The sequence below is a fragment of the Rhinoderma darwinii genome, unplaced genomic scaffold (assembly GCF_050947455.1).
Source record: "Rhinoderma darwinii isolate aRhiDar2 unplaced genomic scaffold, aRhiDar2.hap1 Scaffold_645, whole genome shotgun sequence".
NCBI lineage: Eukaryota > Metazoa > Chordata > Amphibia > Anura > Rhinodermatidae > Rhinoderma > Rhinoderma darwinii.
In genome coordinates, this window is record NW_027464201.1 from 103,834 (window position 1) to 124,671 (window position 20,838).

The 20,838-nt window shown below is 48.3% G+C and overlaps 1 protein-coding gene across 2 annotated transcripts in view; it reads left to right on the forward strand.

Annotated features, from left to right (window-relative positions):
- PDE3A (phosphodiesterase 3A) overlaps positions 1-18,993 on the forward strand; it is a 33,892-nt gene extending 14,899 nt beyond the window's left edge. For both annotated transcript variants that reach the window (XM_075849029.1, XM_075849030.1), the window contains exon 14: positions 16,752-18,993. In XM_075849029.1, the coding sequence (XP_075705144.1) occupies positions 16,752-16,957 (206 nt within the window). In that variant the 3' untranslated portion in view covers positions 16,958-18,993. The remainder of the gene's footprint in view (positions 1-16,751) is intronic.
- The last annotated feature ends 1,845 nt before the right edge of the window (positions 18,994-20,838 follow it).

Below are 20,838 nucleotides of genomic sequence, written 5' to 3' on the forward strand. Positions count from 1 at the left end.
CCCATTCCACATGATCAGAACCTCTCCCCCATTCCACATGATCAGAACCGTTCCCCCATTCCACATGATCAGAACCTCTCCCCCGGTCCACGTAAGCAGATCCTCTCCCTCGGTCCACCTGAGCAGATCCACTCCCCTGGTCCACATTAGCAGATCCTCTATCCAGGTCCACATGAGCAGATCCCCTCTCCCGATCCTCATGAGCAGATCCCCTCTCCCGATCCTCATGAGCAGATCCCCTCTCCCGGTCCATATGAGCAGATCCCCTTTCCCAGGCCTCATGAGCAGATCCCCTCTCCCAGTCCACATGAGCAGATCCTCTCTCCAGGTCCACATGAGCAGATCCTCTCTCCAGGTCCACATGAGCAGATCCTCTCTCCCAATCCACATGAGCAGATCCTCTCCTTCGGTCCACATGAGCAGATCCCCTCTCCCGATCCTCATGAGCAGATCCCCTCTCCTGATCCTCATGAGCAGATCCCCTCTCCCGGTCCATATGAGCAGATCCCCTTTCCCGGGTCTCATGAGCAGATCCCCTCTCCCAGTCCACATGAGCAGATCCTCTCTCCAGGTCCACATGAGCAGATCCTGTCTCCAGGTCCACATGAGCAGATCCTCTCTCCCAGTCCACATGAGCAGATCCCCTCTCCCGGTCCACATGAGCAGATCCCCTCTCCCGGTCCACATGAGCAGATCCCCTCTCCCGGGCCACATGAGCAGATCCCCTCTCCCGGTCCACATGAGCAGATCCCCTCTCCCGGTCCACATGAGCAGATCCTCTCTCCAGGTCCACATGAGCAGATCCCCTCTCCCTGGTCCTCATGAGGAGATCCCCTCTCCCGGTCCACATGAGCAGATCCTCTCTCCAGGTCCACATGAGCAGATCCTCTCCCCCATTCCACATGAGCAGATCCTCTCCCCCATTCCACATGAGCAGATCCTCTCCCCCATTCCACATGATCAGAACCTCTCCCCCATTCCACATGATCAGAACCTCTCCCCCAGTCCACCTGAGCAGATCCACTCCCCCGACCCACATTAGCAGATCCTCTATCCAGGTCCACATGAGCAGATCCTCTCTCCCGGTCCTCATGAGCAGATCTCCTCTCCCGGTCCACATGAGCAGATCCTCTCTCCAGGTCCACATGAGCAGATCCTCTCTCCAGGTCCACATGAGCAGATCCTCTCCCCGATTCCACATGAGCAGATCCTCTCCCCCATTCCACATGATCAGAACCTCTCCCCCATTCCACATGATCAGAACCGTTCCCCCATTCCACATGATCAGAACCTCTCCCCCAGTCCACGTAAGCAGATCCTCTCCCTCGGTCCACCTGAGCAGATCCACTCCCCTGGTCCAGATTAGCAGATCCTCTATCCAGGTCCACATGAGCAGATCCCCTCTCCCGATCCTCATGAGCAGATCCCCTCTCCCGATCCTCATGAGCAGATCCCCTCTCCCGGTCCATATGAGCAGATCCCCTTTCCCGGGCCTCATGAGCAGATCCCCTCTCCCAGTCCACATGAGCAGATCCTCTCTCCAGGTCCACATGAGCAGATCCTCTCTCCAAGTCCACATGAGCAGATCCTCTCTCCCAATCCACATGAGCAGATCCTCTCCTTCGGTCCACATGAGCAGATCCCCTCCTCCAGGCCACGTGAGCAGATCCTCTCCCCTGGTTTACATAAGCAGACCCCTCTCAATGTCCACATGAGCTGAAACTCTCCCTATGTCCAGATGAGCAGATAATTTACCTTGGTCCATATGGGCAGAACTTCTCTGTCAGTCCACTAGACGAGATCATTTACCTCAGTCCACATGAGCAGAACCTCTCCCCCAGTACATGTGAGCAGGTCCTCTCCGCCTGGCCACGCGAGCAGATCCTCTCCCCTGGTCCACATGAGCAGATCCCCTCTCCAGGTCCACATGAGCAGATCCCCTCTCCAGGTCCACATGAGCAGATCCCCCCTCCAGGTCCACATGAACAGATCCTCTCCCCCAGTCCAAATGAGCTAAACCTCTCCCCAAGTCCACATGAGCAGATCATTTACCTTGGTCCATATGGGCAGAACTTCTCCCTCAGTCCACATGAGTAGATCCTCTCCCTTGGTCCACATAAGTGGATCCCCTCTTCCAGTCCACACGAGCAGATCCCCTCTCCCGGGCCACATGAGCAGATCGCCTCTCTCGGTCCACATGAGCAGATCCCCTCTCCCGGTCCACACGAGCAGATCCCCTCTCCCGGTCCACACGAGCAGATCCCCTCTCCCGGGCCACATGAGCAGATCCTCTCCCCCATTCCACATGAGCAGATCCCCTCCCCCATTCCACATGAGCAGATCCTCTCCCCCATTCCACATGATCAGAACCTCTCCCCCATTCCACATGATCAGAACCTCTCCCCCAGTCCACCTGAGCAGATCCACTCCCCCGACCCACATTAGCAGATCCTCTATCCAGGTCCACATGAGCAGATCCTCTCTCCCGGTCCTCATGAGCAGATCTCCTCTCCCGGTCCACATGAGCAGATCCTCTCTCCAGGTCCACATGAACAGATCCTCTCTCCAGGTCCACATGAGCAGATCCCCTCTCCCGGTCCTCATGAGCAGATCCCTTCTCCCGGTCCACATGAACAGATCCTCTCTCCAGGTCCACATGAGCAGATCCCCTCTCCCGGTCCTCATGAGCAGATCCCCTCTCCCAGTCCACATGAGCAGATCCTCTCTCCAGGTCCACATGAGCAGATCCTCTCTCCAGGTCCACATGAGCAGATCCTCTCCCCGATTCCACATGAGCAGATCCTCTCCCCCATTCCACATGATCAGAACCTCTCCCCCGTCCACGTAAGCAGATCCTCTCCCTCGGTCCACCTGAGCAGATCCTCTCTCCAGGTCCACATGAGCAGATCCTCTCTCCAGGTCCACATGAGCAGATCCTCTCCCCCATTCCACATGATCAGAACCTATCCCCCAGTCAACTTAAGCAGATCTTCTCCCTCGGTCCACCTGAGCAGATCCACTCCCCAGGCCCACATTAGCAGATCCTCTATCCAGGTCCACATGAGCATATCCTCTCTCCAGGTCCACATGAGCAGATCCTCTCCCCCATTCCACATGAGCAGATCCTTTCGCCTGGTCCACATGAGCATAACCTCTCCCCCAGTCCACGTGAGCAGATCCTCTCCCTCGGTCCACCTGAGCAGATCCACTCCCCCGGCTCACATGAGCAGATCCTCTCCTTCGGTCCACATGAGCAGATCCTCCCCCCATTACACATGAGCAGATCCTCTCCCCTGCTTTACGTAAGCAGACCCCTCTCCCAGTCCACATAAGCAGATCCTCTCATTCGGACCACATAAGCAGATCCTCTCCCTCAGTCCACATGAGCAGATCCTCTCCCTCAGTCCACATGAGCAGATCCTCTCCTTCGGTCCACATGAGCAGATCCCCTCCTCCAGGCCATGTGAGCAGATCCTCTCCCCTGGTCCACATGAGCAGATCCCCTCTCCAGGTCCACACGAGCAGATCCTCTCCCCCATTCCACATGAGCAGATCCTCTCCCCCATTCCACATGATCAGAACCTCTCCCCCATTCCACGTAAGCAGATCCTCTCCCTCGGTCCACCTGAGCAGATCCACTCCCCCGGCCCACATAAGCAGATCCTCTATCCAGGTCCACATTAGCAGATCCTCTATCCAGGTTCATATGAGCAGATTATTTTTCTCATTCCACATGAGCAGATCCTCTCGCCTGGTCCACATGAGCAGTACCTCTTCCCCAGTCCACATGAGCAGAACCTCTCCCCCAGCCCACGTGAGCAGATCCTCTCCCTCGTCCCACATGAGCAGATCCTCTCCTTCGGTCCACATGAGCAGATCCTCCCCCATTATACATGAGCAGATCCTCTCCGCTGGTTTACGTAAGCAGACCCCACTCCAGGTCCACATGAGCAGATCCACTCCCCTGGCTCACATAAGCAGATCCTCTCCTTCGGGCCACATAAGCAGAGCCTCTCATTCGGTCCACATGAGCAGATCCTCTCTCTCAGCTCACATGAGCAGATACTCTCCCCCAATCCACATAAGCAGATCCTCACCTTCAGTCCACAAGAGCAGATCCCCTCCTCCAGGCCACGTGCGCAGATCCTCTCCCCTGGTTTACATAAGCAGACCCCTCTCCCGGTCCACATGAGCAGATCACCTCTCCATGTCCACATGAGCTGAACCTCTCCCCCAGTCCATGTAAGCAGGTCCTCTCCGCCTGGCCACGCGAGCAGATCCTCTCCGCCTGGTCCACATAAGCGGATCCCCTTTCCCGGTCCACATGAGCAGATCCTCTCTCCTGGTCCACATGAGCAGATCCTCACCTTCGGTCCACATGAGCAGATCCTCCTCCCCAGTCCACATGAGCAGATCCTCTTCCCCAGTCCACAAGAGCAGATCCACTCCCCTGGAACACATGAGCAGAACCACTCCCTCTTTCCACGTGAGCAGATCCTCTCCCCCGATCCACATGATTAGATCCCCTCCCCCAGTCCACATGAGCAGATCTTCTTTCCCCGGTCCACGTGAGCAGATCCCCTCCCCCAGTCCACATGAGCAGATCCTCTCCCCCGGTCCACATGAGCAGATCCTATTCCCCGGTCCACATGAGCAGATCCTCTCCCCCGGTCCACATGAGCTGATCCACTCCCCCGGTCCACGTGAGCAGATCCTCACCCCCGGTCCACGTGAGCAGATCCTCTCACCTGGTCCACATGAGCAGATCCTCTCCCCCGGTCCACATGAGCAAATCCACTTCCCTGGTCCACATGAGCAGATCCTCACCCCCGGTCCACGTGAGCAGATCCCCTCCCCCGGCTTTCTGGGCTGTCTGTCAGTCCGTCGTGGAATAATATTCTAAAGTTTTATGTATATTTTACATGGACATCAGGTGGTAAAGTGATGGAGGGGGAGCAACTGCATAATGGCGTCTGCTGGGAGGTGCCGCCATTTTTTTCTGTTGGATTCCGTATCCGTGGTAATGTGGTGTGAATGGAGCCGTGTCCCCCCCTACTCCCCCAGCCACAGGTCCATATATGAGAACGATCACTACGTGCCCCCCACCCCCGCCAGGAATATTCATCTCTCAGAACGGATCCTTTTCCTTGAGATCCAGTGATCTGATCGGTTGCTGAATGTTTCCTGGTTCTGCTGGTTCAGTGTCGGCCGCGGCTCAGGGTTCAGGACGCAGATTCTTAAAATGAGGCGACTGGTAATTAATTAGGGAGGAAGGTAAATTGTGTAAATAGAAGAACGTTACCTCATCGAGTCCGCAGTAAATGTCGCCGGACGGAGAAGAATGGAGAATTCCTGAGGCCGGACGTCACTTCTAATAACCAAAGGCAAATCCTCAAGTGTTTACCACAGGAGTCCGGCTCATTAATGACATTGTATTCAGTAGATGTTCTGCAGATCAGGAGGTGTAATAGTCTGCAGGATATATCACTATGTATCTGTCAGGAGGTAGAGGAGCAATGTTCTGCAGATCTGTAGGGAGGTCAGTGGTGTAATAATCTGCAGGATATATCACTATGTATCTGTCAGGAGGTAGAGGAGCAATGTTCTGCAGATCTGTAGAGAGGTCAGTGGTGTAATAGTCTGCAGGATATATCACTATGTATCTGTCAGGAGGTAGAGGAGCGATGTTCTGCAGATCTGTAGAGAGGTCAGTGGTGTAATAATCTGCAGGATATATCACTATGGGTCTGTCAGGAGGTAGAGGAGCAATGTTCTGCAGTTCACTAGAGAGGTCAGTGGTGTAATAATCTGCAGGATATATCACTATGTATCTGTCAGGAGGTAGAGGAGCAATGTTCTGCAGATCTGTAAAGAGGTCAGTGGTGTAATAGTCTGCAGGATATATCACTATGTATCTGTCAGGAGGTAGAGGAGCAATGTTCTGCAGATCTGTAGAGAGGTCAGTGGTGTAATAGTCTGCAGGATATATCACTGTGTATCTGTCAGGAGGTAGAGGAGCAATGTTCTGCAGATCTGCAGAGAGGTCAGTGGTGTAATAATCTGCAGGATATATCACTATGTATCTGTCAGGAGGTGGAGGAGCGATGTTCTGCAGATCTGTAGAGAGGTCAGTGGTGTAATAATATGCAGGATATATCACTATGTATCTGTCAGGAGGTAGAGGAGCGATGTTCTGCAGATCTGTAGAGAGGTCAGAGGTGTAATAATCTGCAGGATATATCACTGTATCTGTCAGGAGGTGGAGGAGCAATGTTCTGCAGGTCTGTAGAGAGGTCAGTGGTGTAATAATCTGCAGAATATATCACTATGTATCTGTCAGGAGGTAGAGGAGCAATGTTCTGCAGATCTGTAGAGGGGTCAGTGGTGTAATAATCTGCAGGATATCACTATGTATCTGTCAGGAGGTGGAGGAGCAATGCTCTGCAGATCTGTAGAGAGGTCAGTGGTGTAATAGTCTGCAGGATATATCACTATGTATCTGTCAGGAGGTGGAGGAGCAATGCTCTGCAGATCTGTAGAGAGGTCAGTGGTGTAATAATCTGCAGGATATATCACTATGTATCTGTCAGGAGGTAGAGGAGAAATGTTCTGCAGATCTGTAGAGAGGTCAGTGGTGTAATAGTCTGCAGGATATATCACTATGTATCTGTCAGGAGGTGGAGGAGCAATGCTCTGCAGATCTGTAGAGAGGTCAGTGGTGTAATAATCTGCAGGATATATCACTATGTATCTGTCAGGAGGTAGAGGAGCAATGTTCTGCAGATCTGTAGAGAGGTCAGTGGTGTAATAATCTGCAGAATATATCACTATGTATCTGTCAGGAGGTAGAGGAGCAATGTTCTGCAGATCTCTAGAGAGGTCAGTGGTGTAATAATCTGCAGGATATATCACTATGTATCTGTCAGGAGGTAGAGGAGCAATGTTCTGCAGATCTGTAGAGGTCAGTGGTGTAATAATCTGCAGGATATATCACTATGTATCTGTCAGGAGGTAGAGGAGCAATGATCTGCAGATCTGTAGAGAGGTCAGTGGTGTAATAATCTGCAGAATATATCACTGTATCTGTCAGGAGGTAGAGGAGCGATGTTCTGCAGATCTGTAGGGAGGTCAGTGGTGTAATAATCTGCAGAATATATCACTATGTATCTGTCAGGAGGTAGAGGAGCGATGTTCTGCAGGTCTGTAGAGAGGTCAGTGGTGTAATAATCTGCAGGATATCACTATGTATCTGTCAGGAGGTGGAGGAGCAATGTTCTGCAGATCTGTAGAGAGGTCAGTGGTGTAATAATCTGCAGGATATATCACTATGTATCTGTCAGGAGGTAGAGGAGCAATGTTCTGCAGATCTGTAGAGAGGTCAGTGGTGTAATAATCTGCAGGATATATCACTGTGTATCTGTCAGGAGGTAGAGGAGCAATGCTCTGCAGATCTGTAGAGAGGTCAGTGGTGTAATAATCTGCAGGATATATCACTATGTATCTGTCAGGTGGTAGAGGAGCAATGTTCTGCAGATCTGTAGAGGGGTCAGTGGTGTAATAATCTGCAGGATATATCACTATGTATCTGTCAGGAGGTAGAGGTGCAATGTTCTGCAGATCTGTAGAGAGGTCAGTGGTGTAATAATCTGCAGGATATATCACTATGTATCTGTCAGGAGGTAGAGGAGCAATGTTCTGCAGATCTGTAGAGAGGTCATTGGTGTAATAATCTGCAGGATATATCACTATGTATCTGCCAGGAGGTAGAGGAGCAATGTTCTGCAGATCTGTAGAGAGGTCATTGGTGTAATAATCTGCAGGATATATCACTATGTATCTGTCAGGAGGTAGAGGAGCAATGTTCTGCAGATCTGTAGAGAGGTCATTGGTGTAATAATCTGCAGGATATATCACTATGTATCTGTCAGGAGGTAGAGGAGCAATGTTCTGCAGATCTGTAGAGAGGTCAGTGGTGTAATAATCTGCAGGATATATCACTATGTATCTGTCAGGAGGTGGAGGAGCAATGTTCTGCAGATCTGTAGAGAGGTCAGTGGTGTAATAATCCGCAGGATATATCACTATGTATCTGTCAGGAGGTAGAGGAGCAATGTTCTGCAGATCTGTAGAGAGGTCAGTGGTGTAATAATCTGCAGGATATATCACTATGTATCTGTCAGGAGGTAGAGGAGGAATGTTCTGCAGATCTGTAGAGAGGTCAGTGGTGTAATAATCTGCAGGATATATCACTATGTATCTGTCAGGAGGTAGAGGAGCAATGTTCTGCAGATCTGTAGAGAGGTCAGTGGTGTAATAATCTGCAGGATATATCACTATGTATCTGTCAGGAGGTAGAGGAGCAATGTTCTGCAGATCTGTAGAGAGGTCAGTGGTGTAATAATCTGCAGGATATATCACTATGTATCTGTCAGGAGGTAGAGGAGCAATGTTCTGCAGATCTGTGGAGAGGTCAGTTGTGTAATAATCTGCAGGATATATCACTATGTATCTGTCAGGAGGTGGAGGAGCAATGTTCTGCAGATCTGTAGAGAGGTCAGTGGTGTAATAATCTGCAGGATATATCACTATGTATCTGTCAGGAGGTAGAGGAGCAATGTTCTGCAGGTCTGTAGAGAGGTCAGTGGTGTAATAATCTGCAGAATATATCACTATGTATCTGTCAGGAGGTAGAGGAGCAATGTTCTGCAGATCTCTAGAGGGGTCAGTGGTGTAATAATCTGCAGGATATATCACTATGTATCTGTCAGGAGGTGGAGGAGCAATGTTCTGCAGATCTGTAGAGAGGTCAGTGGTGTAATAATCTGCAGGATATATCACTGTGTATCTGTCAGGAGGTAGAGGAGCAATGTTCTGCAGATCTGTAGAGAGGTCAGTGGTGTAATAATCTGCAGGATATATCACTATGTATCTGTCAGGAGGTAGAGGAGCGATGTTCTGCAGATCTGTAGAGGGGTCAGTGGTGTAATAATCTGCAGGATATATCACTATGTATCTGTCAGGAGGTAGAGGAGCAATGTTCTGCAGATCTGTAGAGAGGTCAGTGGTGTAATAATCTGCAGGATATATCACTATGTATCTGTCAGGAGGTAGAGGAGCAATGTTCTGCAGATCTGTAGAGAGGTCAGTGGTGTAATAATCTGCAGGATATATCACTATGTATCTGTCAGGAGGTGGAGGAGCGATGTTCTGCAGGTCTGTAGAGAGGTCAGTGGTGTAATAATCTGCAGGATATATCACTATGTATCTGTCAGGAGGTAGAGGAGCAATGTTCTGCAGATCTGTAGAGAGGTCAGTGGTGTAATAATCTGCAGGATATATCACTATGTATCTGTCAGGAGGTAGAGGAGCGATGTTCTGCAGATCTCTAGAGAGGTCAGTGGTGTAATAATCTGCAGGATATATCACTATGTATCTGTCAGGAGGTAGAGGAGCAATGTTCTGCAGATCTGTAGAGAGGTCAGTGGTGTAATAATCTGCAGGATATATCACTATGTATCTGTCAGGAGGTAGAGGAGCGATGTTCTGCAGATCTGTAGAGAGGTCAGTGGTGTAATAATCTGCAGGATATATTACTATGTATCTGTCAGGAGGTGGAGGAGCAATGTTCTGCTGATCTGTAGAGAGGTCAGTGGTGTAATAATCTGCAGGATATATCACTATGTATCTGTCAGGAGGTAGAGGAGCAATGTTCTGCAGATCTGTAGAGAGGTCAGTGGTGTAATAATCTGCAGGATATATCACTATGTATCTGTCAGGAGGTAGAGGAGCAATGTTCTGCAGATCTGTAGAGAGGTCAGTGGTGTAATAATCTGCAGGATATATCACTATTTATCTGTCAGGAGGTGGAGGAGCAATGTTCTGCAGATCTGTAGAGGGGTCAGTGGTGTAATAATCTGCAGGATATCACTATGTATCTGTCAGGAGGTGGAGGAGCAATGCTCTGCAGATCTGTAGAGAGGTAAGTGGTGTAATAGTCTGCAGGATATATCACTATGTATCTGTCAGGAGGTGGAGGAGCAATGCTCTGCAGATCTGTAGAGAGGTCAGTGGTGTAATAATCTGCAGGATATATCACTATGTATCTGTCAGGAGGTAGAGGAGCAATGTTCTGCAGATCTGTAGAGAGGTCAGTGGTGTAATAGTCTGCAGGATATATCACTATGTATCTGTCAGGAGGTAGAGGAGCAATGTTCTGCAGATCTGTAGAGAGGTCAGTGGTGTAATAATCTGCAGAATATATCACTATGTATCTGTCAGGAGGTAGAGGAGCAATGTTCTGCAGATCTCTAGAGAGGTCAGTGGTGTAATAATCTGCAGGATATATCACTATGTATCTGTCAGGAGGTAGAGGAGCAATGATCTGCAGATCTGTAGAGAGGTCAGTGGTGTAATAATCTGCAGGATATATCACTGTATCTGTCAGGAGGTAGAGGAGCAATGTTCTGCAGATCTGTAGGGAGGTCAGTGGTGTAATAATCTGCAGGATATATCACTATGTATCTGTCAGGAGGTAGAGGAGCAATGTTCTGCAGGTCTGTAGAGAGGTCAGTGGTGTAATAATTTGCAGGATATCACTATGTATCTGTCAGGAGGTAGAGGAGCGATGTTCTGCAGATCTGTAGAGAGGTCAGTGATGTAATAATCTGCAGGATATATCACTATGTATCTGTCAGGAGGTAGAGGAGCGATGTTCTGCAGATCTGTAGAGAAGTCAGTGGTGTAATAATCTGCAGAATATATCACTATGTATCTGTCAGGAGGTAGAGGAGCAATGTTCTGCAGATCTGTAGAGGGGTCAGTGGTGTAATAATCTGCAGGATATCACTATGTATCTGTCAGGAGGTGGAGGAGCAATGCTCTGCAGATCTGTAGAGAGGTCAGTGGTGTAATAGTCTGCAGGATATATCACTATGTATCTGTCAGGAGGTGGAGGAGCAATGCTCTGCAGATCTGTAGAGAGGTCAGTGGTGTAATAATCTGCAGGATATATCACTATGTATCTGTCAGGAGGTAGAGGAGCAATGTTCTGCAGATCTGTAGAGAGGTCAGTGGTGTAATAGTCTGCAGGATATATCACTATGTATCTGTCAGGAGGTAGAGGAGCAATGTTCTGCAGATCTGTAGAGAGGTCAGTGGTGTAATAATCTGCAGAATATATCACTATGTATCTGTCAGGAGGTAGAGGAGCAATGTTCTGCAGATCTCTAGAGAGGTCAGTGGTGTAATAATCTGCAGGATATATCACTATGTATCTGTCAGGAGGTAGAGGAGCAATGTTCTGCAGATCTGTAGAGAGGTCAGTGGTGTAATAATCTGCAGGATATATCACTATGTATCTGTCAGGAGGTAGAGGAGGAATGTTCTGCAGATCTGTAGAGAGGTCAGTGGTGTAATAATCTGCAGGATATATCACTATGTATCTGTCAGGAGGTAGAGGAGCAATGTTCTGCAGATCTGTAGAGAGGTCAGTGGTGTAATAATCTGCAGGATATATCACTGTGTATCTGTCAGGAGGTAGAGGAGCGATGTTCTGCAGATCTGTAGAGAGGTCAGTGGTGTAATAATCTGCAGGATATATCACTATGTATCTGTCAGGAGGTAGAGGAGCAATGTTCTGCAGATCTGTAGAGAGGTCATTGGTGTAATAATCTGCAGGATATATCACTATGTATCTGTCAGGAGGTAGAGGAGCGATGCTCTGCAGATCTCTAGAGAGGTCAGTGGTGTAATAATCTGCAGGATATATCACTATGTATCTGTCAGGAGGTAGAGGAGCAATGTTCTGCAGATCTGTAGAGAGGTCAGTGGTGTAATAATCTGCAGGATATATCACTATGTATCTGTCAGGAGGTAGAGGAGCAATGTTCTGCAGATCTGTGGAGAGGTCAGTGGTGTAATAATCTGCAGGATATATCACTATGTATCTGTCAGGAGGTAGAGGAGCAATGTTCTGCAGATCTGTAGAGAGGTCAGTGGTGTAATAATCTGCAGGATATATCACTATGTATCTGTCAGGAGGTAGAGGAGCGATGTTCTGCAGATCTGTAGAGAAGTCAGTGGTGTAATAATCTGCAGAATATATCACTATGTATCTGTCAGGAGGTAGAGGAGCAATGTTCTGCAGATCTGTAGAGGGGTCAGTGGTGTAATAATCTGCAGGATATCACTATGTATCTGTCAGGAGGTGGAGGAGCAATGCTCTGCAGATCTGTAGAGAGGTCAGTGGTGTAATAGTCTGCAGGATATATCACTATGTATCTGTCAGGAGGTGGAGGAGCAATGCTCTGCAGATCTGTAGAGAGGTCAGTGGTGTAATAATCTGCAGGATATATCACTATGTATCTGTCAGGAGGTAGAGGAGCAATGTTCTGCAGATCTGTAGAGAGGTCAGTGGTGTAATAGTCTGCAGGATATATCACTATGTATCTGTCAGGAGGTAGAGGAGCAATGTTCTGCAGATCTGTAGAGAGGTCAGTGGTGTAATAATCTGCAGAATATATCACTATGTATCTGTCAGGAGGTAGAGGAGCAATGTTCTGCAGATCTCTAGAGAGGTCAGTGGTGTAATAATCTGCAGGATATATCACTATGTATCTGTCAGGAGGTAGAGGAGCAATGTTCTGCAGATCTGTAGAGGTCAGTGGTGTAATAATCTGCAGGATATATCACTATGTATCTGTCAGGAGGTAGAGGAGCAATGATCTGCAGATCTGTAGAGAGGTCAGTCGTGTAATAATCTGCAGGATATATCACTGTATCTGTCAGGAGGTAGAGGAGCGATGTTCTGCAGATCTGTAGGGAGGTCAGTGGTGTAATAATCTGCAGGATATATCACTATGTATCTGTCAGGAGGTAGAGGAGCAATGTTCTGCAGGTCTGTAGAGAGGTCAGTGGTGTAATAATCTGCAGGATATCACTATGTATCTGTCAGGAGGTAGAGGAGCAATGTTCTGCAGATCTGTAGAGAGGTCAGTGGTGTAATAATCTGCAGGATATATCACTATGTATCTGTCAGGAGGTGGAGGAGCAATGTTCTGCAGATCTGTAGAGAGGTCAGTGGTGTAATAATCTGCAGGATATATCACTGTGTATCTGTCAGGAGGTAGAGGAGCGATGTTCTGCAGATCTGTAGAGAGGTCAGTGGTGTAATAATCTGCAGGATATATCACTATGTATCTGTCAGGAGGTAGAGGAGCAATGTTCTGCAGATCTGTAGAGAGGTCATTGGTGTAATAATCTGCAGGATATATCACTATGTATCTGTCAGGAGGTAGAGGAGCGATGCTCTGCAGATCTCTAGAGAGGTCAGTGGTGTAATAATCTGCAGGATATATCACTATGTATCTGTCAGGAGGTAGAGGAGCAATGTTCTGCAGATCTGTAGAGAGGTCAGTGGTGTAATAATCTGCAGGATATATCACTATGTATCTGTCAGGAGGTAGAGGAGCGATGTTCTGCAGATCTGTGGAGAGGTCAGTGGTGTAATAATCTGCAGGATATATCACTATGTATCTGTCAGGAGGTAGAGGAGCAATGTTCTGCAGGTCTGTAGAGAGGTCAGTGGTGTAATAATCTGCAGAATATATCACTATGTATCTGTCAGGAGGTAGAGGAGCAATGTTCTGCAGATCTCTAGAGGGGTCAGTGGTGTAATAATCTGCAGGATATATCACTATGTATCTGTCAGGAGGTAGAGGAGCAATGTTCTGCAGGTCTGTAGAGAGGTCAGTGGTGTAATAATCTGCAGTATATATCACTATGTATCTGTCAGGAGGTGGAGGAGCGATGTTCTGCAGATCTGTAGAGAGGTCAGTGGTGTAATAATCTGCAGGATATATCACTATGTATCTGTCAGGAGGTAGAGGAGCGATGTTCTGCAGATCTGTAGAGAGGTCAGTGGTGTGATAGTCTGCAGGATATATCACTATGTATCTGTCAGGAGGTGGAGGAGCAATGTTCTGCAGATCTGTAGAGAGGTCAGTGGTGTAATAATCTGCAGGATATATCACTATGTATGTCAGGAGGTAGAGGAGCAATGTTCTGCAGATCTGTAGAGAGGTCAGTGGTGTAATAATCTGCAGGATATATCACTATGTATCTGTCAGGAGGTAGAGGAGCAATGTTCTGCAGATCTGTAGAGAGGTCAGTGGTGTAATAATCTGCAGGATATATCACTATGTATCTGTCAGGAGGTGGAGGAGCAATGTTCTGCAGATCTCTAGAGAGGTCAGTGGTGTAATAATCTGCAGGATATATCACTATGTATCTGTCAGGAGGTGGAGGAGCAATGTTCTGCAGATTTGTAGAGTGGTCAGTGGTGTAATAATCTGCAGGATATATCACTATGTATCTGTCAGTAGGTAGAGGAGCAATGCTCTGCAGATCTGTAGAGAGGTCAGTGGTGTAATAATCTGCAGGATATATCGCTATGTATCTGTCAGGAGGTGGAGGAGCGATGTTCTGCAGATCTGTAGAGAGGTCAGTTGTGTAATAATCTGCAGGATATATCACTATGTATCTGTCAGGAGGTAGAGGAGCAATGTTCTGCAGATCTGTAGAGAGGTCAGTGGTGTAATAATCTGCAGGATATATCACTATGTATCTGTCAGGAGGTAGAGGAGCAATGTTCTGCAGATCTGTAGAGAGGTCAGTGGTGTAATAATCTGCAGGATATATCACTAAGTATCTGTCAGGAGGTAGAGGAGCAATGTTCTGCAGATCTGTAGAGAGGTCAGTGGTGTAATAATCTGCAGGATATATCACTATGTATCTGTCAGGAGGTAGAGGAGCAATGTTCTGCAGATCTGTAGAGAGGTCAGTGGTGTAATAATCTGCAGGATATATCACTATGTATCTGTCAGGAGGTAGAGGAGCAATGTTCTGCAGATCTGTAGAGAGGTCAGTGGTGTAATAATCTGCAGGATATATCACTATGTATCTGTCAGGAGGTAGAGGAGCAATGTTCTGCAGATCTGCAGAGAGGTTAGTGGTGTAATAATCTGCAGGATATATCACTATGTATCTGTCAGGAGGTAGAGGAGCAATGTTCTGCAGATCTGTAGAGAGGTCAGTGGTGTAATAATCTGCAGGATATATCACTATGTATCTGTCAGGAGGTAGAGGAGCAATGTTCTGCAGATCTGTAGAGAGGTCAGTGGTGTAATAATCTGCAGGATATATTACTATGTATCTGTCAGGAGGTAGAGGAGCAATGTTCTGCAGATCTGTAGAGAGGTCAGTGGTGTAATAATCTGCAGGATATATCACTATATATCTGTCAGGAGGTAGCGGAGCAATGTTCTGCAGATCTCTAGAGGGGTCAGTGGTGTAATAATCTGCAGGATATATCACTATGTATCTGTCAGGAGGTAGAGGAGCAATGTTCTGCAGATCTGTAGAGAGGTCAGTGGTGTAATAATCTGCAGGATATATCACTATGTATCTGTCAGGAGGTAGAGGAGCAATGTTCTGCAGATGTAGAGAGGTCAGTGGTGTAATAATCTGCAGGATATATCACTAAGTATCTGTCAGGAGGTAGAGGAGCAATGTTCTGCAGATCTGTAGAGAGGTCAGTAGTGTAATAATCTGCAGTATATATCACTATATATCTGTCAGGAGGTAGAGGAGCAATGTTCTGCAGATCTGTAGAGAGGTCAGTGGTGTAATAATCTGCAGGATATATCACTATGTATCTGTCAGGAGGTAGAGGAGCAATGTTCTGCAGATCTGTAGAGAGGTCAGTGGTGTAATAATCTGCAGAATATATCACTATGTATCTGTCAGGAGGTAGAGGAGCGATGTTCTGCAGATCTGTAGAGAGGTCAGCGGTGTAATAATCTGCAGGATATATCACTATGTATCTGTCAGGAGGTAGAGGAGCAATGTTCTGCAGATCTGTAGAGAGGTCAGTGGTGTAATAATCTGCAGGATATATCACTATGTATCTGTCAGGAGGTAGAGGAGCGATGTTCTGCAGATCTGTAGAGAGGTCAGTGGTGTAATAATCTGCAGGATATATCACTATGTATCTGTCAGGAGGTAGAGGAGCGATGTTCTGCAGATCTGTAGAGAGGTCAGTGGTGTAATAATCTGCAGGATATATCACTATGTATCTGTCAGGAGGTGGAGGAGCAATGTTCTGCAGATCTGTAGAGAGGTCAGTGGTGTAATAATCTGCAGGATATATCACTATGTATCTGTCAGGAGGTAGAGGAGCAATGTTCTGCAGATCTGTAGCGAGGTCAGTGGTGTAATAATCTGCAGGATATATCACTATGTATCTGTCAGGAGGTGGAGGAGCAATGTTCTGCAGATCTGTAGAGAGGTCAGTGGTGTAATAATCTGCAGGATATATCACTATGTATCTGTCAGGAGGTAGAGGAGCAATGTTCTGCAGATCTGTAGAGAGGTCAGTGGTGTAATAATCTGCAGGATATATCACTATGTATCTGTCAGGAGGTAGAGGAGCGATGTTCTGCAGATCTGCAGGGAGGTCAGTGGTGTAATAATCTGCAGGATATATCACTATGTATCTGTCAGGAGGTAGAGGAGCAATGTTCTGCAGATCTGTAGAGAGGTCAGTGATGTAATAGTCTGCAGGATGTATCACTATGTATCTGTCAGGAGGTGGAGGAGCAATGCTCTGCAGGGAGGTCAGTGGTGTAATAGTCTGCAGGATGTATTTCCACTTTTTTCACTCTGAACATTTCCCGTTTTTTTTTTATTGACAGAAAAGAAAAAATGTAAGAGAAAAGTCTTGTGTTTGATGTCGCAGCATCTTCTGGAGAACCACGAGATGTGGCGGAAGGTGATGGAGGAGGAGCAGCGGGCGGAGGCGCCGGAGCAGGACACGCCCCCCGTCCACCCGACCTCCGACCACATCCAGGCCATCAGCGAGGAGGAGGAGGAGAAAACCGCCCAGAAGGGGGAGGAGTGAGGGGTGACGGCTCCGCCCACCTCCCGCTAGCACGGAGCTTATACACAACACTGTAGACGACGACCACGCCCCCCCCCCCCCCATCATTGTGGTCCCCATATACAGCGAGGTCCCGGGTGACCCCTCCCCCAGAGACTCCATGGGGGGGCACCGCTGCACATTTCTATCGTATATTTATAGCTATATCCGTGATGCCCGGGGGAGGGGTGATGCCCGGGGCGGGGGGCGGTACATTGTACGCGGGCAGCTGGCGGGCATCGGATCTCCACATGGGGGGGGGGGGGATTCTTCAGGGACACTTTTCTAACAATCTCATCTGCCACCAAATCCGGTAGATATTCATCGTGGCGTGTCGTCAGGTGTGAGGGGCGGAGCCAGGAGTAAAGCGCGGGGGCGATCCCCGGGAGCGCGGCCGCCAGCGTCAGGGCTTGTTCACATGTAACAGAATTTCTGCAGCATTTACACGTCAACCAGCGGCAAATCCTCACCTCGTCATGCGTTTTTACTGCGGAGATTAGTGCAGTGTTTTGTCGCGGTTCGTTCAGCACTTTGCCGTGCGGACATTTCCTCTGACGTCGGCTCCGCCCCCTGTAAGAAATTCCACGTTACGGCTCCGTTCACACCTCAAAATCTGCAGCAAAATGGATAAAACAAATCTCCCCGCGCTGCGCAAATAGCGAGCGGAAAAAACGCAACGCAGAAACGGACCTGCGGTCTGGGATGTGGCGGCGCGGCCGTTCGCTCGTATTTCGCTGCTTATTTGTTGCCGTTTTCCCCCTTGAATTCAATCTGGAGGTAAAACCCGTAATAAATAGAAGTCGTCGCGTTTTGTGCGGGGGGGGGGTTGGGGGCAGCGATTCCGCCGCAAAAACCACAATTTATTTTTGTAAATTACCCAGAAGTCTGTGTTTCTCCCTCCAGCGCGGCCCCCTGGGGGTGACGCTTCATCCCATGTGACCGCTGCAGCCAATCACAGGCCGGCTCATGCTGCAGTTTTCCACGGCGGACTTTGCGGTTTTTCACTCAGAATTCGGCGCACTGGTCGGATGCGTTGCGTTCTCTTACGCGGCTCACCCCCCCCCCCCCCCCTCAGCCTTACATCGGAAAAACGCAGGAAATCCGTCCACGTTCCGCAGTAATAATTGACGCGGCGCAGGTGAGTTTTGCGCAGCGCGTGGAGTCACTTTGCTGCTGTTGTGTTCCGCGGCGTAATTTCTGTCCGCAATCCCGTTACGTGTGGACAAGTCCTGACCGGTTCTCCCCTAATGAGACTGACGGAAATAAAATCTCCGCCTCTAAGCGCCATTTCACGCATAAATTTCCAGATAACGCTGAGAACCGTGTACATCAAGTTACATCATGTCATACTCCAGTCACATCCAAAGCTGCAGTCACTATTCAGTTGTTACATTATGTCATACTCCAGTCACATCCAAAGCTGCAGTCACTGTTCTATTGTTACATTATGTCACACTCCAGTCACATCCAAAGCTGCAGTCACGATTCTATTGTTACATCATGTCATACTCCAGTCACATCCAAAGCTGCAGTCACTGTTCTATTGTTGCATTATGTCATACTCCAGTCACATCCAGAGCTGCAGTCACTATTTTGTTGTTCCATCATGTCTAATACTCCAATCACATCCAGAGCAGCAGTCACAAATCTACTGTGAAATGATGTCTTATACTCCAGTCACATCCAGAGCTGCAGTCACCAATCTGCTGATACATCATGTCTTATGTTACAGCGCTGGGTTTAGCATTTTGCTGGTTTCCTGTTAGCTCTCAGGTGGAGTGCCTGCACAGAACATAGTCTGCTGAGTTGCATTGCAGGTGTTGTAGTGTTTGCACATCGCTCTGTACTGTGCTCTGCAATGCAACGAAATATCTGGAATTCAGCAGAATCGGGGACTGTCTATAGTCCCATATTGTAAGTTTCTTAGTGGCAGACGCTAGAATAATGACTGCAGCTCTGGATGTGATTGGAGTATAAGACATGATGTACCAGCAGAATAGACACTGCAGCTCTAGATGTGATTGGAGTATAAAACATGATGTAACAGCAGTATATTGACTGCAGCTCTGGATGTAACTGGAGTATGAGACATGATGTAACAGTAGAATAGTTACTGCAGCTTTGGATGTGACTGGAGTATAGGACATGATGTACAGGATAGTCACAGCATTCACATTATAAAGCGGCGCGCGGTCTTGGAGTAGACGGTGAGTTGGCGCTGGGAGGCGGAGCTTAGCGTCCAGCAGATCGTGTATTTGCTCACGGATATAAGGTACGGCATTTACAACGCGCTGACCTCCAAGGCCCCGCCCCCTGCGCACTCCATAGGACACGTGACCGGTGGTCATGGCGTCGGATCATGTGACTCGTAACCATATGAACAAATGTAGTAAAGGGAGCGTTTTTTTCTCCGTTTTTTACGCTGTGAGACAAATCCTCTTTTTAGTCGCTTTACGCGTCCGATATTTTATTTCACTAGAATTCTGGGAAATCTTGTAAATACGGCGACATTTTTATCCGAAGGAAACGCCTTTTATAAGAAAAAGTACAAAAGATTTTTTAGTAAAGATTTTTTTTTTTAATCACCAATTTTTATAACTTGCGGAGCCGTTAATTCCGGGAACGTTTGTGGCGCGGGCAGAGATCGCTCGCCGTCCGGTCACGTGCAGCAGTGGCGAGTTTTACAGAACCCCTTCGTCAATACCTCCCCTGCGGGGGCGGCCGGATCGGGTGTAGATGACGTTATCCTCGTATTTGCTGCAGATATAGCGGCCTCTGGATTGGCGCAGGGCTCCGCCTTCCTTTTTGGGGGTTTATATTTCACTCCTCAGCCCCCTAATAAATGGCAAATTTCAGTTTCACCAATGAAATGTTAAAGTGACCGCGCAATAGTTTGTTCTTGTGGCGCGAGACGGTCGGACAATCTTTGGTCACCGCGCTGACGGTTCGCGGTTCAGTATTTCACAACCATTTACGTTTCTTACTCTCCAGTCTTGGATTATTCTCGGCGGGGGGGGGGGGGGGGGGATCATTTATGCAATCGCGCTCTGTGCAATGTCGCCGGTGGCGCGCGCTGATTCTGAGGGCGAATCCCCGGGTGCGCGCGCTGCAGAAACCGCTCCGCACCAGTAAAGCAACAATGTTTCACCTAACAAGAATAACATGTAACAATCTGCATGTCTTAAAGGGCCAGTACACCTGGAATGCAAAGACTGGAATGTGGCTAGCAGACATAATGGCGGTCACTGAGCATCATGGGACACGTAGACGGCGATCACAGTCACATGATGTGTTTTATGAGGGACGTTATTTAGCGATTAGATAATCCGGTCGCCGTCCTCAGCGCAGACAGCAGCAGAATTTGTTATAAAAGCTCCGCCTCCTTTTCATCCATTGTTTCCCATTCTCAGTAAATGTTACCGACCCACAAAGCAGAGGAAACATTTCAGGTTCACTGGCCCTTTAAGCAGCTCGCTGTCACGTGATTCTTGTGACCTGGAGGATTGCGGGGTCTCATCATTTGATTTGAATCCCCCCCCCCCCCCCCGTAATTGTCCAGGCGCAGGTGCAGCCGTGTCATTGCAGCATTTCTCACTGCGGCTACTGCGCAATTATACAAGTGAGGCGCCCTGTGCTGCCACCTAGTGTCTCCTCTACCAACTGCAGCTTCGAATGACTGTGCCACATATATATTATATTACACAAACCACCAGCTCGTATATATATATATATATATACATACATTGAGCAGACTCACTGCTGCCCCCTTGTGTCACATAAAGAGAAGCTCACTGGTGGCACATAAAGAGGAGCTCACTACTCCACATTGGTGTCACAGAAAGAGAAGCTCACTGCTGCCCCCT